The following is a 21,476-nucleotide window of genomic DNA, read 5'->3' as shown; positions in this document are numbered from 1 at the left end:
GTCAAGGTCGCTCAAAAAGAACGGTCTCTTGGGCGGGATAACGGAGGGCACCCAGAAACTGTGAACCACACTTTCAGCAAGAGTCAAGGCGAGGCTTTCTGGAAATGGGGTAAAGAAACTGGCAATATAAAAGAGTAGGTCAAATGATACAAGTTCCACAACATACAAGAAACGAGAGCACTCTTGAATGCATTGCTTACCAGAGTGGCCAGTCATTTTCGAGAGCTGTATAGGAGCTTTCAGCAGCATGTTCTGTTTTGATGAGTTGGATGTATTACTGCCAAGTAAAAACAAAGAGTTACACCAGCTGTGAGCCTGGGTGGTACCGAGTACAGGCAACAAGCCACTGACCTCAACTGTTCACAAACATACATCTAAGATTCACAGGGTTTAGACAAAGTTTCAATCTTGCGTACAGCAGCTCCGTTTATCACAGTGAGGTCAATTTGTCGCTAATCGCCTGTTCACCCTTTCATTCATGACCTTCCTGGTCGTGAGACATTGGCCAAACTGGGATTCAATGGTACTCATTCTCTTTCTCTCACTGTTCAGCACAGGGAGGTAAGGCAGCATTATTGGGAGGCAGGATTGAGGTTTCTTTATCTCCAGCTTAGCCTTCGCAAAACTGAAGCCAGTCTGTTCGGCTTCTACAAACATTAATGCACTTCAGGTTTCCAGTCCATTTCCTTCTGTGGCTGCCAGCTCACGCTTGCATAGATTGCAAAGCACACAAACAGGCCATTCGGCCCACCTGGTCTCTGCTGGTGTTTATACTCTACACGAGCCTCCTCCCACTCTAACAACCTCTTCCCACCCTGTCCCCATATCCCTCTATTCCCTTCTCCCTCCTGTATGCACCGAGTCTCCCCTTAAATACATCAATTCTCTCTGCTTCAACCAGTCCATGTGGCAGCGAGATCCACACTCGAGTAAAGAAATTGCATCTAAATTCTTTACTTGATTTGTTAGTGACTATCTTGTACTTATGCCCCCCTGTTCTGGACTCGCCCACAAGTGAAAACAGTTTCTCCACATCCACCCGACTGAACCCCTTCCTAATTTTAAAGACCGCTATCAAGTCTCCTTTCTAGTCTTCTCTTTAGCAGAGGAAAGAGCCTCAGCCTGCTCAATCTTTCCTGATTGTGCAGATCAATATCCCTTTGCCAGTACGGGGCACTTCGCAGAGGTGCGGAACGTACTCGCGATGTCAGCTTCCCCCCCCTCCCCAATATTGCTCTTAGTCTCTGCAACATCCCATCGGCCTCCATCTCTGCCAGCGAAACCCTAATCCACACGATTACCATCTTGTGGCTGGAAATCCAACATGCTCCCTGCTAACACCATTCACAAAGCGTCAGTCACCCGAGAGAGCCTGGCCATGTCCTTACCCGCATAGAGACTCTCACCCCCATCATCCACTCTCACCAAGCTCCACTGGGGCCCGGTGTCCCAGGGAATTCACCAACACGCACCTTCTCACCTTGAAATCCCTGCAGCGTCTCAACAATCGATGCCAGCCTTGCATTCCTGCTCACATCCTCTGGTCTTCCAGCACCAGCCTACTTCATATTCCTTGTTCCGTTCACTCCTCCGTCAGTGGCTCCTTCCTTCAGCCATCTTGCCCCACCATCTAGAACTCTCTCCCTATCTCTGTGCTCACCCTGTCTTCTAAAGCCCCCCCAAAGACCCTCTGACTACATTTCACCCTCTTCCTTCTTTCTTTCATGTAATGTGGGGAATTGCACCCCCTTTCACGGGACAAGTGCAAAACTATTTGATGAAACTTGTGTCTTGAAAGGGTTTCCTCCTTTCTGCGTGGAAGTAGGAGCGTTTACTCGGCAATTGCCCAATGCTGCATAATTTAAAGCAGGTGGGAAAATTGCAGGCTAAAAGGTGTGTCCCACCATTCTGTGGTGCACTGTGACCCTTGAATAATGCACAAGCCTGACATGTTTGTATTGCTGCAGTGCGCTGCTCGGGTAGAACGTTTCGCTCTGCACGGGGCCCTGCTAAACCTGACCCAGCAGCGCTTGATGTTGACACTGGCTGTTTCAAGAGTTTCATTTCCAACCACTAATACCTTTCATCTTGCTCACCAAAACATTAAGAAAAAGAAGTTTGAATGAAAATATTTACTCACAGTTTAAGGGTATTAAACATTTTTTGACAAATCTCTCGCACGTCATCTTCATTTTTTGAGACTGACACTTCTTGGAGAATTTCGCCAATCGCCTCAAAAATCTCATCAACGGATTCAAAATCAGCAGCACTGCTGTCCAGCACACCTGAGGGAAACAACACCCTATCCTCACTTTGAGTTTTAACAAGACACACTTACAAAGATAAGCAAAGTACGTTCCAACACAGACAGCATATTGTACACCACACGATAAACCTTGAGCAGCTGGGCACAAAAAAGATGACAAATTACCAGTACACTCTGCTGCAGGTCAGTGAGGTGTGTGGAGTTTTCATACATTGTCCACTTGAATTGTGAAAAACAGCAAGCAGCACAATTATAGATGTTGACATACCAAACTTGCATTTTTAGCAGTATAGCTTTAGGGTACAGTACTGGTGGGTACAGGTCTGTCACTGCATAACACTGGGGTACAGTACTGGTGGGTACAGGTCTGTCACTGTATAACACTGGGGTACAGTACTGGTGGGTACAGGTCTGTCACTGTATAACACTGGGGTACAGTACTGGTGGGTACAGGTCTGTCACTGTAGAACACTGGGGTACAGTACTGGTGGGCACAGGTCTGTCACTGTGTAGCACTGGGGTACAGTACTGGTGGGCACAGGTCTGTCACTGTATAGCACTGGGGTACAGTACTGGTGGGTACAGGTCTGTCACTGTATAACACTGGGATACAGTACTGGTGGGTACAGGTCTGTCACTGTATAACACGGGTACAGTACTGGTGGGTACAGGTCTGTCACTGTATAACACTGGGGTACAGTACTGGTGGGCACAGGTCTGTCACTGTATAACACTGGGGTACAGTACTGGTGGGTACAGGTCTGTCACTGTATAACACTGGGGTACGGTACTGGTGCATACAGGTCTGTCACTGTATAACACTGGGGTACAGTACTGGTGGGTACAGGTCTGTCACTGTAGAACACTGGGGTACAGTACTGGTGGGTACAGGTCTGTCACTGTAGAACACTGGGGTACAGTACTGGTGGGTACAGGTCTGTCACTGTGTAGCACTGGGGTACAGTACTGGTGGGTACATGTCTGTCACTGTATAACACGGGTACAGTACTGGTGGGTACAGGTCTGTCACTGTATAACACTGGGGTACAGTACTGGTGGGCACAGGTCTGTCACTGTATTGCACTGGGGTACAGTACTGGTGGGTACAGGTCTGTCACTAACACTGGGGTACAGTACTGGTGGGTACAGGTCTGTCACTGTATAACACTGGGATACAGTACTGGTGGGTACAGGTCTGTCACTGTATAACACTGGGGTACAGTACTGGCGGGTACAGGTCTGTCACTGTATAACACTGGGGTACAGTGCTGGTGGGTACAGGTCTGTCACTGTATAACACTGGGATACAGGTCTGTCACTGTATAACACTGGGGTACAGTACTGGTGGGTACAGGTCTGTCACTGTATAACACTGGGGTACAGTGCTGGTGGGTACAGGTCTGTCACTGTATAACACTGGGATACAGGTCTGTCACTGTATAACACTGGGGTACAGTACTGGTGGGTACAGGTCTGTCACTGTATAACACTGGGGTACAGTGCTGGTGGGTACAGGTCTGTCACTGTATAACACTGGGATACAGTACTGGTGGGTACAGGTCTGTCACTAACACTGGGGTACAGTACTGGTGGGTACAGGTCTGTTACTGTATAACACTGGGGTACAGTACTGGTGGGTACAGGTCTGTCACTAACACTGGGGTACAGTACTGGTGGGTACAGGTCTGTTGCTGTATAACACTGGGGTACAGTACTGGTGGGTACAGGTCTGTCGCTGTATAACACTGGGGTACAGTACTGGTGGGTATAGGTCTGTCACTGTATAGCACTGGGGTACAGTACTGGTGGGTACAGGTCTGTCACTAACACTGGGGTACAGTACTGGCGGGTACAGGTCTGTCACTAACACTGGGGTACAGTACTGGTGGGTACAGGTCTGTCACTGTATAACACGGGGGTACAGTACTGGTGGGTACAGGTCTGTCACTAACACTGGGGTACAGTACTGGTGGGTACAGGTCTGTCACTATAACATGGGTACAGTACTGGTGGGTACAGGTCTGTCACTATAACACTGGGGTACAGCACTGGTGGGTACAAGTCTGTCACCAACACTGGGGTACAGTACTGGTGGGTACAGGTCTGTCACTAACACTGGGGTACAGTACTGGTGGGTACAGGTCTGTCACTATAACATGGGTACAGTACTGGTGGGTACAGGTCTGTCACTGTAAAAGACAGCAACCATCCTTTCCAATAGCTGGGCGCATTCACCCAATACAGCTGGTGGTATCATCCAATGTCTGATTAGTATTTGCCATAAACAGAGTTAGAAATGTATTTCCTGTGGAACCAAATACGAGGGGCCTCCTAGTGCAGCCAGCCAGTTCTGGCAGAAAGGGCACCAACGTTCTAAAGATTACACCAAACTCGCAAGAGATCAGTCGAACCTCCAGGGAGGGCCCTGAAGCATTGGACAAGGTTCCCTGTGCATCTCCTGACCAGTCTCTCAACTGCAGCAAGATTCTTATTCTGTACAGTTCGCTATTGGGGATTTACATGGAGTGTTCTGATTTGAACAGGACAACTGTACAGCACCATTTTCACCAACGCACGTTGTGTGGAGTGACTTGTATGCAAAGTTGCCAAACTCTTAGCAATATACATTGCAGCAAACAGCGGGAATGTCTCTCAAGATCACACCACACTATTTCTGCACCAGCTGCAGTATAACTGCAGCCAGTGTAACCCAAAACTAAAACATTCCCAGGCAGCGAATTAGACCACTGGCAGCAAACTATCCCATTGGCTCATGACAAACAGCCGGACACCTGTGAATGCACATAACTCTGCTGCTCCGGCCTACAGTCATTCGCAGCCAACAGTATCTCTCGGGTCTGCCAGATCTGCATTACACTAGGCTAGTACTGGTCTTATACTGGTACTGCAGTATAACTGCACCCAAGATTTCAGCCCAACTTTGAAGAAAAATTGTAATCCTTATAAATACAGCATCAAACGTTGGAAAGACAAATTTGAGGTGTAGGGCTCTGAATGATAGAATTTCTCAGCACAGGAGGAGGCCATTCCTCCCCTCCTTCCCACGCCAGCCCTCTGAAAGAGCGATCCCGAGTCCCGTGCCCCTCCTTTTAAATTTTCTCTTTTTCAAATATTTACGCACTTTCCCTTTAAAAGTCATTCTGGATTCTGCTTCCCCCACTGTTTCTGGTGGGACATTTCATCTCGCAACAACCCTCTGCACAAAAAAGAATGATCCTATACAGTGTTCCCTCTTTTTTCGGTATGCGGGCCCTTTAACTGGCTGCACGACCCATTCAAATTTACACGCAGGCGCGGTTTTCCCCCACGTATTGTGACCTCGAGAAGCTTACTCCCTGCTAACGTTGATCTGACTGGTCTCCAGTTACCTGGTTTATTCTTTTTTCCCTTCAACAAGTTGGCAACCCTCCAGCCCTTTGGCACAACTTCCACATTGAAGGATGTTTGAAAGGTTGCAGTCAGAGCCTCTGCTGTTTCCTCTCTGACATCGCTCAGCATTCTAGGACACGAGCTGTCATACTGGACAAGAAGCTAAATACCATAAGACACTTGATGCAGTGTGAAGGATATTGAGTATTACTGGTCATATACAGGTTAAAGACAATATGCAAATCTGAAGAGTCACATCGCCCAAATTGGGTGAATCTGATGGAAACAGGAACAGGAGGAGGCCATTCAGCCCCTGGAGCCTGTCCCGCCATTCAATAAGATCATGGACAAGTGTGGATTAATTAACACTTGGGCAAGTGTGGATTAATTATGGAAAGCCAGCACGGATTTGTTAAAGGCAAATCATGTTTAACTAACTTGATCGAGTTTTTTGATGAGGTAACAGAGAGGGTTGATGAGGCAACGTGGTGTACATGGATTTCCAAAAGGCATCTGATAAAGTACCACATAATAGGCTTGCCAGCAAAGTTGAAGCCCATGAAAAGACAGACTTGGATTTACACGGCATCTTTCACGACCACCAACAGTCCCAAAGCGCTTTTCAGCCAATTAAGTACTTTTGAAGTGTAGTCACTGTTGTAATGAACTAAATTCAGCAGACAATTTGCACACAGCAAGCTCCCACAAACAGCAATGCGATAATGACCAAATCATGTTTTTTGCTATGTTGATTGAGGGATAAATGTTGGACAGGACAACAGGAAGAACGCCCCTGCTCTTCTTTGAACTAGTGCCTTGTGGATCTTCTACGTCCACCTGACAGAGCAGATGGGGCCTCGGTTTAACGTCTCATCCGAAGAACGGCACCACCGGCAGTGCAGCCATGGAATAAAAGGGACAGTGGAAGCATGGATACGGAATTGGCTAAGTGACAGGAAACAGAGTAGAGGTGAACGGTTGTTTTTCGGACTGGAGGAAGGTATACAGTGGTGTTCCCCAGGGGTTGGGACTAAGACCACTGCTTTTCTTAATATATATTAATGACTTGGACTTAGGAGTACAGGGCACAACTTCAAAGTTTGCAGATGACACAAAACTTGGAGGTATAGTGAACAGTGAGGAAGAGAGTGATACACTTCAGGAAGACAGACGGGCTGGTGAAATGGGCGGACATGTAGCAGATGAAATTTAACGCAGAAAAGTGTGAAGTGATACATTTTGGTAGGAAGAACGAGGAGAGACAATATAAACTAAAGGGTACAATCCTAAAGGGGGTGTATGAACAGAGAGACCTGAGGGTATGTGTGCACAAATCATTGAAGGTGGCAGGGCAGGTTGAAAAAGCGGTTAAAAAAGCATACGGGATACTGGGCTTCATAAACAGAGGCATAGCGTACAAAAGCAAGGAAGTTACGATGAATCTTTATAAAACACTGGTTCGACCTCAACTGGAGTAGAGTGTCCAATTCTGGGCTCCGCACATTAGGAAGGATGTGAAGGCCTTAGAGAGGGTGCAGAAAAGATTTACGAGAATGATTCCAGGGATGAGAGACTTCAGTTATGTGGATAGACTGGAGAAGCTGGGGTTGTTCCCCTTAGAGCAGAGAAGGTTAAGAGGAGATTTGATAAAGAGATATTCAAAATCATGAGGGGAAGATAGAGAGAAAATGTTCCCATTGGAGGAAGGGTCGAGAACCAGGGGACACAGATGTAAGGTGATTGGCAAATGAACCAAAGGCGACAAGAGGAAAAAAATGTTTACGCAGCAAATGGTTATGATCTGGAATGCAGACTCAATCGTGGCTTTCAAAAGGGAACTGGATAAGTACCTGAAGGAAAAGAATTTGCAGGGCTCCGGGGAAAGGGCGGGGGAGTGGGACTGGCTGAAGTGCTCTTGCAGAGAGCTGGCACGGGCTCGACGGGCCGAATGGCTTCTTTCGGTGCTGTATCCATCCGCCTTGGCTCCATATCCTTCTATACCCTTGGCTAGCAAAAAACTATCGATCTTAGATTTCAAATTATTAATTGAGCTAACATCTATTGCTCTTCTGTGGGAGAAAGTTCCACACATTTACCACCCTTTGTGTGAAGAAGTGTTTCTTAACTTCTCTCCTGAATGGCCTGGCTCTGATTTTAAGGTTCTGTCACCCACCAGTGGAAGAAGTTTCTCTACCCACCCGATCAATTCCTTTCAAAATCCTAAAAACCTCAATCAAATCAACCTCCTATATTCCAGGGATAAACCTTAAGGATTGACTGCATGTTGCAAGGACACAAGCTGCCATTCAAAAGCACATCTACCTTCCGTCTAGGCCATAGTATTACATCTTATAGTCGACATGGTTAAAAATAATGAGGTCGGGAGGAAGAAGGGAAGGCAAGGAGAGGGCGGGATGCTTTTTCCACCCAATGGGAAGAGGTGTGGTATACATTACCAGGGAAGACCACTGAAGCATACGCGAATTCAATAAGAGAAACTGAGGGATCAGATGAGATGGTGGGTACAGGCGGTCAAGGCATGTTAAAGGAGCAGGTTTGTTTGTTTGTTCCTTGTGTCCCTCTTGTATTTTGTTTTTATGACAAGCATCAAATTCTAGAAAGCTAGGGAGGCAGGTGCAGCTAAATAACTTGGGTTCAGACGAAAGGTTTAAAAGTACCTTTCCCAGTTGGGAAGTCGAAGATTGGTGCCACACTGCAACCTTACTCATGGTAGCTGGCAGTGCCCATTGCGACATGAACACCTTACTGACCTTCCAAAAAATCCAAAGGAAACCTAATGGGGATCATATTGAAAAAACAAGTCAAGGTCTAATTTCCCTTAGCAGAGAGGTCACTAACCAGGGGGCAGAGATTTAAAGTAATTGGTAGAAGGATTAGAGGGGAGTTGAGGAGAACTTTCTTTTCACCCAGAAGGTGGTGGGAGTCTGGAACTCACTGCCTGAAAGGGTGGGAGAGGCAGAAACCCTCATCACATTTAAACAGTACTTGGATATTCACTGGAAGTGCCGGAACCGACAGGGCTACGGACCAAGAGCTGGACAGTGGGATTAGGCTGGAGAGCTCTTTGCCGACCGGCACAGACACAATGGGCCGAATGGCCTCCTTCTGTGCTGTAAATTTCTATGATTCTATGAAGCATTTGAATAAATTTCGTTCACATAAAAGTGGTTGACCTTTCTGCGTGGGGGAAACGCATTCCCAGGGGCCTCTATGCCAAATTCTAGAAGACAGTGAGTGACAGCTATCCAAAGAAAAACAGGACCATCATTGCATTAAGTGCTTATTAGTATATACAGCAACAGAATCAAAATACCAAGTCAAAAGATGCAGAAAGAATTCGAAAGATAGTGCAATCCCAGACTACGGGTTTACCCCGCTCCCCGCAGACCCATTTGAAAATCTATGCGCTGCAGTACTGGCACTCAATGGTACCCTGGCCATATTCATAGAAACATAGAAGATAGGAGCAGGAGTAGGCCATTCGGCCCCTTGAGCCTGCTCCGCCATTCAATGCGATCATGGCTGATCATCCAAATTCAGTACCCGGTCCCTGCTTTCTCCCCATATCCCTTGATCCCTTTAGCCTTAAGAAATATATCTAACTCCTTCTCGAATATATTTAATGAATTGGCCTCAACTGCCTTCTGTGGTAGAGAATTCCACAGGTTCACCACTCTCTGGGTGAAGAAATTCCTCATCTCAGTCCTAAATGGCTTACCCCTTATCCTTAGACTGTGACCCCCTGGTTCTGGACTCCCCGGCCATCGGGAACATCCTTCCTGCATCTAGTCTGTCTAGTCCTGTTAGAATTTTATAAGTTTCAATGAGCCCACTTCAATCTGTGGCACTCGGTAGACTGATGTTCAGGGCAGCACTAGGCCGCCATTCAAAGCCTGCCAGACTGGGATTCAGTGCTGCTCACTCTCCCCCTCTTGCTCTGTAGCAAAAGGAGGAAATGGACTATGATGAGGATTGCCCCCAGCACCTTCAAATAGGGCTATCAATCCTGTTGTTTCACTTTCTCAATCTGTGCACATTGGCCTCCACTTGGCAACTGCACGGTTGAAATGGGCAGCTCGCTGCATGGGGAAACCACAGGGGCACACCGAGGTCTCAACACACGGTGACCCAATGTATTGAAGCTGACTTTCAAGCAATAGATCCCGAGATTGTACCTCTTAAGAAGTTAGTTACGCTGCATTAGAGTCGCACCTATTTCATGAGCATCGCTTCCTTTCATCTTCCTACACCTGCAAGAGTGGGTGCAATGCATTTTGCATGGTAGCATGGTGCATTTGTGCCTCTACATGGCGCCGTCTGCTATCCAGTTTTAGGAATTGCAAAGCAATGGTAAAACTCCTTGGCTTGGTTTCTTGAAGGAACAATAAAACTTGACCTTGTTCCAAACACTACATATTAGCAGCTCTCTCGGGGCGCCGCTCACAGTAAGTTAGATACCATATTTTATGACGAAATTTGCAGACGATACTAAAATTGGAGGCATTGAAAACAATTCTGATTCTCATTCCCACTTTAGGCAATGACGTGACCTCCGAGGGAACACTTGGTGTTTGAGGCGCTTCTGCAGTATATAATAAAAAGACTTGCATTTATATAGCGACTTTCACGTTCTCAGGACAGCTAATTAATTTATTGTTGGCGTGTAGTCACTTCTGTTCTCAAAGGCAAAACTCAGCAACCAATTTGAAGAGAGGGGTGGGTGCACACTCTTCTGAAAACACAGCCATCAGCTCACGAGGTAGCTGCACTCCACCCTACAAGACAGAGCAGCTTTTAGATTGCTGGCCAGAACACAAGAATTCCTGCAGCTAAGCCGAGGAAAGCACTGCCTTTGCTGTGTCCATATGGAGAACCACAGAAAGTGCAACTTTCTTCAGCACACATTCTCCGCTCTCAGCTCATGCTCCCTCCTACCATTTTGTGCCAAGCAATTTGCCAGACATATTGCATGAAATGAACCCCTTAACAGCCCCACAGTTTTGGAGCTCCAAATCCACAGAACAGCCCAGTATCGCGAACACAAGATTACTAAACTCCCAAGTCACAAGTCTGAAAGCCTGGATTGAGCTTCGCGCTTGACCTTACAGTGTTGTCTCCATCAGGTTATTCAGCAGAGAAAGCTTCCAATAGTGGAAGTTGTGATGCAGATTTCTGAAGATACATTATTCTAACTCAGTCACTCAAACCCATACAAAAATTTCAATGTTTTATTGCCAATTTTCTCCCCTTCTCCTCTCCTGGAGGTACTAGTTTCTGCTGGGGGTCTGTCACCCTCTGGACTTTGTTAAGCGGCAATTTCATGATGGGTTGCCCACACAGAGGGCTATTTGACCTGGGATGGCATCACAGTGAACCCAATCCTGCCAACACCTAGCACCCACACACAACTTCGATTTATACAGTATCTTTAATGTAGAAAAAACACACGGCGAAAGGAAAAGATGGATGCCGAGCCAAAGGAGATATTGGGAGTGCTGACCGAAAGCTCGGTCAAAGAGGTGGGTCTTAAAGAGGAGAGGAAGGTAGAGCGGCTTAAGAAGGGAATTCCAGGGCGAGGGGCCTCGATGGCTGAAGGCACGGCCACCAATGGTAAAGGGAAGGAATGTACAAGAGGTCAGAGTCAGAGGAGATTACAGAGACAGGGAGGAACGAGGAACTAAAGGGATTTAAAAATAAGAATGACAATTTTAAATTTGAGGCATTGGAGGACCGGGAGCCAATGTCGCTCAGTGAGGACAGGGATGATGGGCGAGCGGGTCTTGGTGCGGGATAGGATACAGGTAGCAGAGTTTTGGATGAGCTGAAGTTTTCGATGGTGAAGGGCGGGAGCCTGGCCTGGAGAGCAGTGGAATAGACGGGACTGGATGTGACAAAGGCAAGGCCAAGGGTTTCAGCAGCAGAACGGCTAAGGTGGGGGCAGACACAGCTGTTGTGGAGGTGGAAGTAGGCGGGCTTTGCAATGGAGAGCATACAGGGTCAGGAAGTTAGCTCAGGGTTGGCCAATAGAACACCAAGGTTGCAAACAGACTGGTTTAGCCCGAGAGGAGGACGGAATTGGTGGATAGAGTGCGGACTTTGTGACGGGGGCCGAAGACAATGGTTTCGGTCTTACCAATATTTAGCTGGAGTAAAACTGAGGTTCGTCCAAGACTGGATGTTGGACAAACAGTCTGACAACAAACAGCTTCTTTCCAGAAGGGGAGACTGAATAGCAATCAGGAAAGTGATCCACGGCTGACTTTTCCCCTTCCCGAGTTATCCCAGTGGTACGGAGGCAACTATCACACCACCGACCATCAGCCCAGGCTCAGAACAGTTAACAGCACACCGGGGATTTGGCCAAGTTACAATTCAGCCATAAGGATGAACCACAATACCAAGAGTCAGGAATTTCAATACTCCCACCCACAACTGTAGTAGGAGTCAGCTCAAAGCAACCCAAGAATGTTCTTATCTCAGTTTTAGACTCTGTGATCTGATGCAATGTGCTTAATCTCAAAATAAACTTGCTTATCCGTACACATTTCTGCCAATTTACAGACCATGGGAGTTATTACTTTACAAATCAGCCTCAAGTGTTGCCTTTAGCCACTTGCTCCCTTTCACACAGCAGGTGATTCCCATGAACTTTCTTTTTTGTATTAATGATTATTCCAGGTGAGGCTCACAAGGATTATGTTTGCAAGACAACTGTACCCTGTATCTGCCAGTGTTTTAGATTAAAAGTAAATTACCCTGTGGAAACACACACCAGAGTGAGTGTAAAGGGAGGGAGGGAAAAAAATCAGAAGAAACTAAAAAATGTTAAGATAACAAATGCAAGGTATGTTTTACCCAACTTGGTGGAGTCGGCATCTCCTTGTGTTTTATGGGAAAGTGACGTCATCAGTGCCTGGGGAAGGGATAGTTGGGGGGAAACTAGAATCACGTAATAGGTTGGTGCAGTGTTGGGGACGATTGGTTCTTTTTAGATGGAGGAGCTAGGATAGGCTGAAAGGCCTTCTGCATCTGTACCCATTTCCTGGAGCCTCCCCAAGAGTATTCCTTTCATTCACTGGCACCATTGCGCAGCACTCTCGGAACTCCTGTGCAATTCAAGTACCTCACTTCAAATTCACCCCAGGATGTGACATACAAAATCCCATTTTATCAGCTGTGCAGATGTGCTTTGCTGAGCCATTATTTTGGATTTGGCGCCCCAAATTTTGTTTCCTTATTCAACTCCATTTTAACTACACATTTAAGAAGTTTTTGAAGCAGAATTAAAGACCATTCGGCCCAACATACCCATCACTTTTGAGTAATCTCAAGCCTGTGTACACCTTCTCACCATCTGCTCCATTTCCTCTTTCGCCAGAGACTGACTCAATTGCTCTCCCAAACCATTTATACTGATCACGTCAAAGACTCTTCTTGGTAATGCTCACTTATCCTTGGAGTGAGAAAAAACTCCACTGCCCTTCATGCTGTAACTTCCTAAACTTGGAATGAAGGGGGGGACCTTACAGAGTTAAATAAATTGCTGAGCGAAACAGAAAAGGTAAAAGACAAGTTCAGAACGGGTGTCAGGAAGCAATTCGACACAATGGGCAATTCCTGGAACAATCTGCAGCGGAGAGTAGTGGGGACAAATGCCCTTGGGTCATTCAAGAGGCAGTTCGATGCTGTGTTGGGGGCCGGAATCATAGGTTTCTGTGGGAGAATGAGCGAGTTGGGCCGATTGGCCTCCCTCATCTGTACTTATCTTTCACCACTAGTTTGTCCAATATGGCCCCGAATCCAAAAATTTCTTTCCCACCTCTATCACCTGCTGTGCTAAGTTTTTGTCGGGCTAAGAGGTTCCACTCTGAGCCTCAGCCAGTTTTCAACAAGTTTCATCCAGCTAGCATGGTTACAAGTTTCTTTTCACAGATGACTCAACAACCCTTCCAGCAATCCTGCTGTGCTGGTGAACTTGCTATACTAAGTGTAAATGTACAAATCAGGATTTAAAAAAATAAAGTTAAGGGTGAGAAGATCAGGGATGTTACATTCCCTTTCTTTTTTATTAAAAAAAAGTTGAATTTTGATAGGAAGAACAGGGAGGTCACTGACCACTTGGAGGGTGCGAGTCTGGGTGGGGTAGAGGAACAAAGGGATCTCGGAGTACAAATACACAAATCACTAAAAGTTGCGACACAGGTTAACAAGGCCATAAAAAAGCAAACCAGGCACTAGGGTTTATTTCTAGAGGGACAGAATTGAAAAGTAGGGAAGTTTTGCTAAACCTGTATCGAACCTTGGTTAGACCACACTTGGAGCACTGCGTACAGTTCTGGTCGCCATATTATAGAAAGGATATCGAGGCACTGGAGAGGGTGCAGAGAAGATTTACAAGGATGATACCAGAAATGTGAGGGTACACATATCAGGAAAGGATAAACAGGCTGGGGCTCTTTTCTCTTGAAAAAAGGTTCAGGGGTGACCTAATAGAGGTCTTTAAAATTATGAAAGGTTTTAATAGAGTGGATACAGAGAGAATGTTTCCACTTGCGGGGAAGAGCATAACTAGAGGCCATCAATATAAGATAGTCACCAAGAAATACAATTAGGGAATTCAGGAGAAACTTCTTTACCCAGAGAGTGGTGAGAATGTGGAACTTGCTACCACAGGGAGTGGGTGAAGCGAATAGTATCGATGTATTTAAGGGGAGGCTGGACAATATGAGGGAGAAGGGAATCGAGGGTTACGCTGATAGATTTAGATGAACATAAGAAATAGGAGCAGGAGTAGGCCATTCAGCCCCTCGAGCCTGCTCCGAGGAGGAAAGACAGGAGGAGGCTAGAGTGGAGCATAAACGCCGGCATGGACTGGTTGGGCCGAATGGATATACAGCACAGAAACAGACCAATGTAATCCTATGGAACTGACCTCAGCTAAGAGGGAGAGAAAGAAAAAACAAATCAGCTACAGCTTTTGCTCAACTGGCTCCTGTGGACAGGATCATTGCGAGTCCTCCATGATAGAATGGTCCACTGATAGTCAGTCTATACTCAGACACAAAGAATGGCCACTTAGACCATGTAGAAGTGATTGACTGGCGCCTGTGGAACCAGAACCCTGGGGGAGGGGTGAAAACCAGCAAATAAACTCCCTCCCATTCACACGTCGGATATTTTTGACAATATTCACTACAGCCTTTAGAGGTGACTGTTTCCAGACACATTCATCATACCCAATAGAATGCTCCGAGATTGAATGTGCAGCAGTCATGCTTCTGCAGGGGTTTATGTTGTCGTATCCTAACTCGCGCCAAGTCCCGTTCACCCATCACCCATATCGGTGCTCGCTGACGTACACTGGCTCCCGGTCCAGCTTAATGACTCAATTTTAAAATTCTCATCCTGGTTTTCAAATTCCTCCATGGCCTCGGCACTCCTCCAATTCTGGCCTGTTGCGCATCCCCGATTTTAGTCGTTCCATTGTCATCCGTGCCTTCAGCTGCCTGGACCCTACCCTCTGGAATTCTCTCCCTAAGCCGCTCCGCTTCTCTCTCCTCCTTTAAGACGCTCTTTAAAACCTACTTCTTTGACCAAGCTTTTGGTCACCTGTCCTAATGTCTCATGTGGCTCAGGGTCAAACCTTGTTTGATAATCGCTCCTGTGAAGCGCCTTGCAATGTTTTACTACATTAAAGGCGCTATATAAATGCAAGTTATTGTTGCATTGGCTAAATAAGCAGCAACTCTCAAAGTAATTATGTTTTCTACATACTGTTGTTTTCTATTTGCTCAACATCGACCGATACCGATGAAGTGGTTGTCGCTGGTTGTTTTTGGGCTCTAGGGGAAATCAAGTGATATGGGGATCGGACGGGAAAGTGGAGTTGAGGTTGAAGATCAGCCATGATCTCACTGAATGGCGGAGCAGGCTCGAGGGGCCGTATGGCCGACTCCTGCTCTTATTTCTTGTTATGTCGTGAATAACTTCAAGTTTAAATTTAAGTGATTTCCCCCCCCCCCCGTTCATAGAAGGCAAGAGATGCTAGTTCTGGGGACTGAGGCACTTCCTACTTCAGGGACTCTGCACGGATATGCCGCACTGATTCTGAAGATCAAAAAGCTTTTAACCAAGTAAAATGAGACATTTTTAAGTTACTGCACGCCTGAAAGCGTCAACTCTTGCTGGTTACACCGGACTCAGTCATCTTCCTGTAACTCCCCCAAGTGCCCATTCTACATGATTTTTTTAATTCATTCTTGAAATGTGGGTGTAGCTGGGCAAGGCCTGCATTTAACACTCATCCCTAGTTGCCCCTGAGAAGGTGGTGGTGGGTCGTCTTCTTGAACCGCTGCAGTCCGTGTGGTGAAGGTACTCCCACAGTGCTATTAGGTAGGGAGTTCCAGGATTCTGACCCAGCGACAACGAAGGAACGAACGGTGATATGTGTAAATGAAATGGTGTGTGATTCAGGAGAATGGGGAGGCGATGGTGTTCCCATGCATCTGCTGTCCTTGCTCTATTAAGTAGTGATGGTCACGGGTTTACCAAAATTGATCACTATTCCAGAATCATTCTGGAATGCAAAGATAAACCCCGGCTTCTATTCTCCACTGCTAACCGTCTTCTGAAACCCCTCTCCCCTGTCTCATCTACCCTCACCTCTGACAAGTGTCAGCTGCCTCTGCCACTTCCCTTCCTTCCCCTAGCCCACCGGGCCAAACTTCCTCTCAGGTTCCAGCTGCCCTAGGCTTGAACTCATATCTTTCTCCAGTTTCTCTCCGATCTCCCCTCATGACCTCTCCGCGCTCATCTTGTCTGAGAACCACTTCCTTTTCTGGCTCCCATGTTAGGTGACATTGTTAACGGTTCTCTCTCCTCAGGTACTATCCACCTCAAATCTGCCGTCATCACCCCTCGCCTCAAAAAAAAACCCTTGAACCCTCCATCCTTGCAAACTACCGCCCCATCTCCCCTCCAAAATCCTTGAACGTGTTGTCGCCTCCCAAATCTGTGCCCATCTTTCCCGCAACTCCATGTTTGAATCCCGCCAATCAGGTTCCACACTGCCACAGTACCGAGACGGCTCTCATCAAAGTCACACATGACATCCTTTGTGACTGACAAAGGCAAACTATCCCTCCTCGCCCTTCTTGACTTATCTGCAGCCTTTGACACGGTTGACCACTCCATCCTTCTCCAACGCCTCTCCACCATCATCCAGCTGGGTGGGACTGCACTCGCCTGGTTCCATTCTTATCTATCTAATCGTAGCCAGAGAATCACCTGCAACGGCTTCTCTTCCCGCTCCCACATCGTTACCTCTGGTGTCCCCCAAGGATCTATCCTTGGCCCCCTCCTATTTCTCATCTACATGTTGCCCCTTGGCGACATCATCCGAAAACACAGCGTCAGTTTCCACATGTACGCTGACGACACCCAGCTCTACCTCACCACCACTTCTCTCGACCCCTCCACGGTCTCAATGTCAGACTGCTTGTCCAACATCCAGTTCTGGATGAGCAGAAATTTTCTCCAATTAAATATTGGGAAGACCGAAGCCATTGTTTTCGGTCCCCGCCACAAACTCCGTTCCCGAGCCACTGACTCCATCCCTCTCCCTAACATCTGTCTGAGGCTGAACCACACTGTTCGCAACCTTGGGGTCATATTTTACCCTGAAATGAGCTTCCGCCCACATATCCGTGGCATAACTAAGACCGTCCATTTCCACCTCCGTAACATCGCCCGTCTCCGCCCTTGCCTCAGCTCATCCGCTGCTGAAACCCTCATCCATGCCTTTGTTACCTCTAGACTTGACTATTCCAACACACTCCTGGCTGACCTCCCACATTCCACCCTACGTAAACTTGAGGTCATCCAAAACTCGGCTGCCCATGTCCTAACTCGCACCAAGTCCCGTTCGCCCATCACCACTGTGCTCGCTGACCTACATTGGCTCCCGGTTAAGCTACACCTCAATTTAAAAATTCTCATCCTTGTTTTCAAATCTCTCCATGGCCTCGCCCCTCCCTATCCCTGTAATCTCCTCCAGCCCCACAACCATCCCCCCCACTCCCACCGAGATATTTGCGCTCCTAATTCTGCCCTCTTGAGCATCCCTGACAATAATCGCTCCACCTTCGGTGGCCGTGCCTTCTGTTGCCGAGGCCCTAAGCTCTGGAATTCCCTCCCTAAACCCCTCTGCCTCGCTACCTCTCTTTCCTCCTTTAAGGCGCTCCTTAAAACCTACCTCTTTGACCAAGCTTTTGGTCACCTGCCCTAATTTCTCCTGATGTGGCTCGGTGTCAAACTTTTTATCTTAAAATACTCCTGTGAAACGCCTTGGGACGTTTTACTACATTAAAGGCGCTATATAAATACAAGTTGTTGTTGTTGTACACACAGCAGCCACGGTACGCCGGTGCTGGAGGAAGTAGATATTTAATCTAGTGGATGGGATGCCGATCAAGAGGACCGCACTGTTCTGGAGGAGATCGAGCTGGACATGCTAACCATACTTAATGCCATCTTGTGTTACAGCATCAGGTCTGCCCATTACTGTGTGTCTGATCCCATACATTTTCCGTTCGAGGGATTCACGTGATTTTCACAGCAAGATCATCGTCAAGCTGGGGAGGACAAAGGGCTCGATACAGGAACCAAATGTACCGGAGAGAAAAATGTTGCGGTGATTCCTTATATGCTGTTACAGTAACACTGCCACGAGTGGACTGTGTGACACCAAGTGCCACATCAATCTCCATGGGATCAGCAGTCGGTTTAAAACTAACCCCGAGCAAAAGTCACACCAGAGAAGGAATATGCACTGTTAAAATTCAGATTTAACACATCTAAAGATCTGAACCACAGCATAAACAGCTCGATAAAAAGGGATTTTTCTCCTTAGATAGCCAATTGTATTTTTACACTGGACAATCGAGTTTTATTTGAGGGGACAAACCAGAACTTTCTAAAGATACTTTCTTTCTGTAAAAGTCCATTTCCCCCACTTACTCCCAGGTTTGGGGAATTGGGGCATTAGTTACTGTGGCTTTCAATTAATTTTCATCAGTAGTTAATAAACTTCAAAAGACATGTATTTATAGAGCATGACATACAGTCACTGCACTGAAACATACAATGAATGAATGTGATGGCAAACAGGGGTGCAGGATTCCACAAATAGCAAAGATGAATGACTTGCTATTGTTTCCACTTATAGACACGACTCCATGAATAGCTGAAACAGCTAAAAATTTAATCAAAAGCGAGCTCGGGGTTCAAGCCACTTGAGTTAAGTGCAGAAAAACCTGTAAGCCTGATCCCTGGTGCCAGCACTGAGCGGTGAGGAAAGGCTTGGACTTTTCAGCCTTTAAAAAAAAAGTCCAAAGATGTGCGGGTTAGGTTGATTTGGCTATGATAAATTGACCCTTGGTGTTAGGGGATTAAATACGTGGGGTTACGGGGATAGGGTGGGATGTGTGTCGGTGCAGGCTCGATGGGCCGAAATGGCCTCTATCTGCACTGTGGGGATTCTGTGAATAGAGAAAAATAAGATAGTAAACAAAATCAAAAACTAAACTGCTGCACTTGGATAAGGGGTCACAGCCTCTCACACAGTGATCAACACGTGCAATGCAACCCAGAGAGGGCAATGGTATCTTTTCAGAAGCAGTTAAGATGCTGCGATGAGCAGCTGTGGATCGAAGCATCTTCCTCACCCATGCAACCTTGTGACATGGGTTAATTCCATGCTCCTCTTAAGGAACTAAAGACTTGCATTTATAAAAGGGTCTTTTACGACGTCAGGATATTGCAAAGCTTTTGTAGGAATGTAGGAAATGCAGCAGCCATTCTGCACACAGCAAGATCCCACAAACAAGGTGATAAGCATCAGATAATTGCTTTTTTTTTTAATGATGCTGGTTGAGGGATAAATATTGGCCAGGACATCGGGGATAATGTCCCTGCTCTTCTTCGAAATAGTGCCATGGGATCTTTTACACTCACCCAATGGGGCAGACGGGGCCTCGGTTTAACGTCTCCTCCGAAAAATGGCACCTCCGACAGTGCAGCACTCCCTCAGTACTGCAGTGGAGAGTCAGCCTAGATTTTTGTACTCAAGTATATGGAGTGGGACTTGAACCCACAACCTTCTGACTCAGAGGCAAGAGTGCTGCCCACTGTCTTAAAGCTAACACCCTTGGAATGAGATGAGTTATGGTCCAACTTGTGCAACCCAGACAGACAGCAGGGTGCCGGTTTAATGCCTCGTGGATTCTGGGGCCCCGACACTTGAGCACAAAAATCCAGGCCGACACTCAGAATGCAGGACTGAGGGAGCGCCGCACGGTCGGTCGGAGGGGCGGTACTGAGGGAGCGCCGCACGGTCGGTCGGAGGGGCGGTACTGAGAGCGCGCCGGTACTGAGGGAGCGCCGCACTGCCGGAGGGGCGGTACTGAGGGAGCGCCGCACTGCCGGAGGGGCGGTACTGAGGGAGCGCCGCACTGCCGGAGGGGCGGTACTGAGGGAGCGCCGCACTGCCGGAGGGGCGGTACTGAGGGAGCGCCGCACTGCCGGAGGGGCGGTACTGAGGGAGCGCCGCACTGCCGGAGGGGCGGTACTGAGGGAGCGCCGCACTGCCGGAGGGGCGGTACTGAGGGAGCGCCGCACTGTCGGAGGGGCGGTACTGAGGGAGCGCCGCACTGCCGGAGGGGCGGTACGGAGGGAGCGCCGCACTGCCGGAGGAGCGGTACTGAGGGAGCGCCGCACTGCCGGAGGAGCGGTACTGAGGGAGCGCCGCACTGCCGGAGGGGCGGTACTGAGGGAGCGCCGCACTGTCGGAGGGGCAGTCTTTCGGATGAGGCGTTAAACTGAGGCCCCGCCTGACCCCCACCCTTGGGACCCAGAACACAGAGTGAGACCGACCTGCCGGCACTCCGAGAGCGGCCTCCGGCTCCGCACGGGGCAAATGGTGGCGGCGCAGGGCAGAGAGGCCCCAAGCCCCGGCCCAGCCGCGGGCATCCTTCCCCCGGGAGCCGGGCCCCAAATCCCTGCGGGAGCGGCCCGCAAACACCGCCCAGTCCCCCCGGGAGCTCCGCGCCGGCCCAGCCCGCCCCTCACCTGTCACGTATTGGAAGAGCTCGGAGTCGATGTCGGGGAACTCACGCCGGATGATTTCCACATAAGCCGCCATGTTAACACCGGCCGGCCCGACCACACTGCGCCTGCGCGGCCCGCTCCCCGACCACACTGCGCCTGCGCCTGCGCCACACCGCACCCCGCTGCAACTGCGCCTGCGCGGGTCCGCGTGCGCAGCATGCCATTCTTGTAGTACCCGGGCCGAGCCGCCGCCATCCGGGTCTTCGGACTACAGCTCCCAGCGGACCTGGCGCGGGAGGCGGGCCGCACAGGGTGTGATTGACAGGTAGCCCTGGTATCAGATTGGCCAAGACAGCACTGGAATCTGATTGGCCAAGACAGGCCTGGGATCAAATTGGCCAAGACAAGCCAGGGATCTGATTGGTCAAGACAAGCCCTGGGATCTGATTGGCCAACACAGCCCTGGGGATCATCTTCAAGAAAGCTGACAAGTCCGATTGCGGTAATTACAGAGGAGTTTCCCTGCTGTCTGCCACAGGGAAATTCATCGCAAGAATCCTCCTCAATCGCCTTCTCCCAGTGGCTGAAGAGCTCCTCCAGAGTCGCAATGCGGATTCCGCCCACTAAGGGGCACAATGGACATGATCTGCACCGCGCGTCAATTACAAGAGAAATGCAGGGAACAGCACCAACC

At 48.3% G+C, this 21,476-nt stretch overlaps 1 protein-coding gene across 2 annotated transcripts in view; it reads right to left on the bottom strand.

Moving 5' to 3' along the window:
- abcf3 (ATP-binding cassette, sub-family F (GCN20), member 3) overlaps positions 1 to 20,939 on the bottom strand; it is a 90,984-nt gene extending 70,045 nt beyond the window's left edge. The window contains exons 1-3 of one of the 2 annotated variants that reach the window (XM_085989644.1): positions 20,804 to 20,939; positions 2,141 to 2,285; positions 201 to 277 (exon numbers count right to left, since the gene is read on the bottom strand). In XM_085989644.1, the coding sequence (XP_085845770.1) occupies positions 201 to 277; positions 2,141 to 2,285; positions 20,804 to 20,876 (295 nt within the window). In that variant the 5' untranslated portion in view covers positions 20,877 to 20,939. Of the gene's footprint in view, positions 1 to 200; positions 278 to 2,140; positions 2,286 to 5,655; positions 5,801 to 20,803 lie in introns of those variants that run through there. The other variant, XM_085989642.1, reaches the window with a different exon arrangement.
- Positions 20,940 to 21,476: the final 537 nt, after the last annotated feature.

Source organism: Somniosus microcephalus, chromosome 6 (genome assembly GCF_052327205.1).
Source record: "Somniosus microcephalus isolate GS21.2 chromosome 6, FLI_Smic_1.0, whole genome shotgun sequence".
In the NCBI taxonomy this organism is placed as follows: domain Eukaryota; kingdom Metazoa; phylum Chordata; class Chondrichthyes; order Squaliformes; family Somniosidae; genus Somniosus; species Somniosus microcephalus.
The sequence above is the reverse complement of the archived record's forward strand: the minus strand, read 5'-3'. Positions and strand labels throughout refer to the sequence as shown.